Here is a 5,196-nt window from a genome sequence, read left to right on the forward strand (position 1 = left end):
TGTAGACACCATCATGCCCATCTTGTATGAGTAATTGTCTGCAGATAATAACAAGTGCATCATCGTAAGAAGCAAAGGAATAAAAGAAAAAAATAAATAAATAAATCCCCTAATATCCTTTAGACTCCATTGGTTTCCTGACTGCCACTCACATTCCCAAATCCCACCCTCCCGCAGACTTCCCAGCCCGTTGGAACCCACCAACCCCTCAGCCTCCTCCTCTTCAAGCGGCTGCTGAAAGCGACAGTCCTCCACTCTTCTCCTGCCCTCGCCTCCCTGCAGCTCGTGCATAGTGTGCGCACATTCTCTCAAGTTCAGCTTCGAGACGCGTAACTCACGGCACGCGGGGCTGCGGTCAATGGATAGACAGGAGGAGGAGGAGGGAATGCAAGGAGAGAGGACGGAGCGCAGTTTGGACTTGGACGCGTTCGGTTTCAAATGGCAGAGTTTTACGATCTGTTGTAGTTTCCAAATCGTTTCGGACGTGGACTTGTTTGCTTTTTTCAAAACTCGGAGGTGTTTGTAAAGTTTGCAGGGGAAAAAAGGTGCGATGCAGTCAGTGACTTTAAACCGTCCCGTTTGGATACAGAAAGTATAAGAGCGCACCGGTTGGAAAGCCTGGACAATTGGAGAAAGCTGTTTTCAGACATTTAAGTTGTTGTTTTTTTGTTTTGTTTCTTTTGCTTATGGAAAAGTGGAATAAAATAGAAGACTGGAGGTTCCCTTTATGAGGCTCTTCGTTTGCCAACTCCGAAAGGATTTATAGTTTTCATACCTCCTCTGCGCGCTTTCTCTTAGGTCGGTCAGAGGTGGAGAGCGCAGTTGGGTCATGATGAGACTGTCAATGAAAAAGATGCGTAAACATCTAAAGGTTTGAACCACACAAGAATAGTAATAGAAGAGGACAAAAGAAGAAGAAGAAAAAAGAACCTCTGTTTGTCCTTTTTGTGAACATTCCCATTGGCGTTTAACCGACAGGAAGGTATGGAGACGGCCGGGAGAGGAACAGGCGCGCCGGTGGGATCTTTCTTCTGGAAGATCGTTTTAATTCTCCTCCTGTGGAAAGGTAAGATTTGTTTCTTTTATAGGGGAAACTTTAAACCTCGATTTAATTGTTTTCTTTAATTACTTTATTCTACAAGCATAATTTTTGGTATAATTTATGTCATTACCAAGCGAAAAAAGCAATTTAAACTTAAAGTAGCGCTGTTTTCCTATACTGAGGAACACTTTATTTAAAAAAGTTATAATTGCTTAACTTTATCCATATCTGCTATTTTCTTCAGTTTTTTTTGTTTACTATATATTTTTACACAGAGAAAAAAATAGGAACGACTTGATCGTTTTATTTTCTAACAAATGAAACAAAATAAAACAAAAAAAACAAACAAAAAACATATATATTCAGCAATACAATCATGTATTTGCTCGTACGAGACAATAATGAGTAATTGACTGCCGAAGCATCAAATGACAGATGCCTTCTAACTGGTGCCATCTGAGACGCGCCAACTCTGGGACCGACGCGCTCCTGTGCCAGCTCAAGGAGGAATTTAGACTGTGTCCCTTCATCTTCTTAGATAAATATTTATTAAAAATATTATGAATCAAATGTCAGCTTTCACCTGTATATAGCTGATCGAATGGGGTGGATGAGAATAATCTGACACACTTAATTTGAACCCATTCAGGGATAAATTAGATAAAATAAACTTTTTTCTTTCTTTTATAGCAACTTTTAAATATGTGCTTCTTTATGAGACTTAAGCCTACATAAATAAGTGTGATCAAAGCCGGGAAATATGAAATATCCTAAGATGGTTTAAATACCAGTCGGGAAGCACCGCCACCCCCTGCAAGAAGCAGAAAAAAAGGGTAAGCGCGCTGGTGGATATAAAGCACTCTTGGTTTTTATAAATCTAAATGACAGTCCTTCGGCATCAGTATCATAACCCCGCGAGTGTTTCCCCCCCTTTGTGCGTGTGTTAGTGTGCGTGGCTTTAATCAGCTCGGATCAGTCACGGCCCACTGAGCCTTTAACAGAGGCGGCGTTGTGCGCTCCGGAGCGCGTTGGGCTCCGTGAACGCAGCGCCGGAAAGCAGCTGTGGCCGGCAGAAACACATCAGAGTAACCAAACGCTGAAATCATCCAATCATTCTCTCTGTTCATCCGACCCCCCGTGACCCTCTGCTCTCTTCTGTTCTCTGCGTGTGATAAAATAGTGAAGTGTTTCCCCCTGCGTGCAGGGACTGCCCCTACCTTTTTGTATCACAGTGAATGCAGCTTTCTGACTGCTGTTTAGTCGCTCCCTTGGTGGCAAGTAGGCCAGTTGCATTGCTCTTCTTCTGCCTCAGTGTCTTTCTCTTACTCACATGCTCTCATAAGAGCTCCATTACATCCCTGCTCTGTTTAGACAGCCTTTATTGGACACTGATTCATTACACCTGTACATCTGTGGTTCACTAAACATTGTTTAATAATTTTAGGTAAATGTCTGGTGTGAAACAATAGAAAACTTTATTCCTTAAATACAATTTATGGCGTAGAGAACGGCCTGTTACAGCCACTTTTTGTTATGTTAATTATTGCAAATTTCACTGATCATTTTACAGAAAGAATTAGCCTGCTGTTCAGAAATATTTTCAGTTCAAAATTCCCTTGTGTAATGTAGTGAAATTGAGGCATAAAAATTAGATGGGAATATCTAATGCCCAAATGTGTTTGTGAGTTGGTTGGAGTTAATAGCAAAGCCTGGCCAGCACGGATCAGGGAATGCCAAAGTTTTATAGGGTTTGTTTTTAAAATATTTACCGTATCCCACTTTTTGTTTCCACACTTGCATTTCCTTTCTATCAGATGATAGAAATAAATCCTGGTGGGCCTAGAGTCTTCTCAATCAATCATTGCTTGACGCTGTGCACTGCCAGCAGCCCACAAGAAGGAACAAATTCGGCTGCTTGGGAAATGTTTCTCATAACTTCTAAAAAAGAAAAAAGAAAAAACAGTATCTATCAAAATTGCTATATTTAGATGCTGCTTTTTCCATTTTTTTGTTGTTGTGTCTTAGGTCACAACAATGAAACTCAATAAAGCCAGTTTTAAATTTTCTCCAACATTCTCATGGTGGTTTCGATCATCACATTTGTAAATCACGAACATGTTGTTATGATGTTGAGAAATCACTTCCTTTCAAAGTCAAAACGGGTGTACCCCAGGGCTCAGTTCTTGGTCCTCTACTTTCCAACCTTCAGAAACAATTTGCCTAAAGCCTGGCTTGGTGCAGTTTTTTTCAGAGGTATGTTGAGGAAGCTTTATGCGACTGGAAAGGACATTATTTCTGTCTTTACAAAGCTGTAAGGTTCCCTAGATTCCATCACAGGTTAGTATGAAAAGTTATCTGTTATTTTAGATGTTGAAAGTGCAGTAAATTTTTTTTCAAGAACCTGATGTGTTATTAGTTAACTTTAAATTACAAAATTAAAAGGTGAACACAATACATGTATTTCAGAGTTGAAATATTTTTGTTTTGCTTCGGGTTCTCGGGTAAACATTTGAAAACATGTTGCCTCCTTGCTAAAGCAAATCAGGATGCATTAAGATTATAGATTTTCTTCCATTTCATGCTGCAAAACATTTCACACATTCTACAATCCGCTCCAGTTTAAGTCACTGTTTGATCTTATGGTCTCAAGCAACACTGATAACTATTAGGTCTCTTACCCCCAAGTTTAAAGCCAATAAGCACACAATGTAATTGATAAGAACATTAAGACAGCCTCCACAGGAGGCAGCAAGCAGACGCCACACATGCAAAATTAGACACAATAATTAGACTCCATTTTATTTTTTTGACACACACCAATGCTGGGCTCCAATAGATTCACAGAAATCATATATACTTGCTTATCCCGAGTGGGGTGCTGGTGCCTATCTCCAGCTTTATATATATATATTTGATCGTAAAAAGATTTGTAAATCTCACAGCATTTTAAGAAAACAAACACAATTTAATCTAGAAACATGGTAATTTTTCTTTGTCAATCAGCTTGTTCTTATTTATTAATATTACTACTTACCCTATGATTTTTTAGCCTAGCAATTGAAACTGATTTCTGACTGGCATACTTTGAAATGAAAACTTAAACAATTTCTCAAAAAAGAACAGTCCCGTAGCAATGATTAGCAGCCAGCCAGGATTGTTTTATGATGATCCTTTTGTTTTATTGTTGTCTGCAGTATGCTATAGCATAATCATTTTTCATGCAACAACAGAAAGGAGAAGTTGTGGAAAAAAAGATCACTGGAATAAAAAAAGCTGTTCAGATAAGATGAAGTGGTGTGAGTTAAGAATGCATGCGGTGTCACTAATATGCAAATAATGTGGTAATTTCTGGATATATGTGCACAATATAGCATTGGCACAGCATAGAAAAGGTATGCCGATAAACCAGAGAGAGAAAGCTTAAAACACATGGTGCAAGGTAAAGCTCTGAGATCATTGCTTTTGTTTGCATCAGCCTCGTCATCCAATATCCACCAGGTTGGAGGTCATCAGAGTCTAATGCTGGCTCACAGACACAAACTTTAACTTTCTGCTGCTGAGATGTTTCAGAATCTAAGTTAAAACCTATGATCATAAGCCATACTAATGCCAGCTGGAAATTTGGTTCTTGTACCAAGTATCTTTGTTTGTGTTAAAATTCACACCCATTAGAATTCTGTTTTTTTGTTGGTGTATTTGCTAAAACTCAGCTGTGGAAATTCATACTTCATTACCCAACTGGGTTTAAAATTTGAGTGTACATTTTCTTATGAAAAAAGTGTAACACCTCGTAGTATTTTACACCAGGACAAATAAGGCCTAGTTTTTTGGCCGTTTTTTTTTTCACAGCATCTCTTCTTAATGTGGGGATGTGTTCACATTTAGAACATTTGTAGAGCTGTCCTTGTGATTAGTCACGTTTTGTAACAGGCATCCCATCATTGGCTGGAAAATACTTATTGAGCTTTACAGTGTCATCCAAGCTGACACTGTTTGTCACTCTTACAAACGTAAGTGGTCCTTTTTTTTTCAATATCACTGTTTCATTCTAATTACATCATTTTATGTCATCATCTATGTCTTCTCCTGGATGTCAATGTGAGTTTTGTCTAAAAGCCATGTTTTTAATTTTGGGCTTAAAGGAATAGTACACC

At 38.8% G+C, this 5,196-nt stretch overlaps 1 protein-coding gene across 1 annotated transcript in view; it reads left to right on the top strand.

Annotated features, from left to right (window-relative positions):
- The first annotated feature begins 242 nt into the window (after positions 1–242).
- LOC107085319 (transmembrane protein 132B-like) overlaps positions 243–5,196 on the top strand; it is a 333,447-nt gene continuing 328,493 nt past the window's right edge. The window contains exon 1 of the mRNA XM_015375581.1: positions 243–1,066. Within this exon, the coding sequence (XP_015231067.1) occupies positions 985–1,066 (82 nt within the window). The 5' untranslated portion in view covers positions 243–984. The remainder of the gene's footprint in view (positions 1,067–5,196) is intronic.

Source organism: Cyprinodon variegatus, unplaced genomic scaffold (genome assembly GCF_000732505.1).
Source record: "Cyprinodon variegatus isolate N-32 unplaced genomic scaffold, C_variegatus-1.0 Scaffold121, whole genome shotgun sequence".
In the NCBI taxonomy this organism is placed as follows: domain Eukaryota; kingdom Metazoa; phylum Chordata; class Actinopteri; order Cyprinodontiformes; family Cyprinodontidae; genus Cyprinodon; species Cyprinodon variegatus.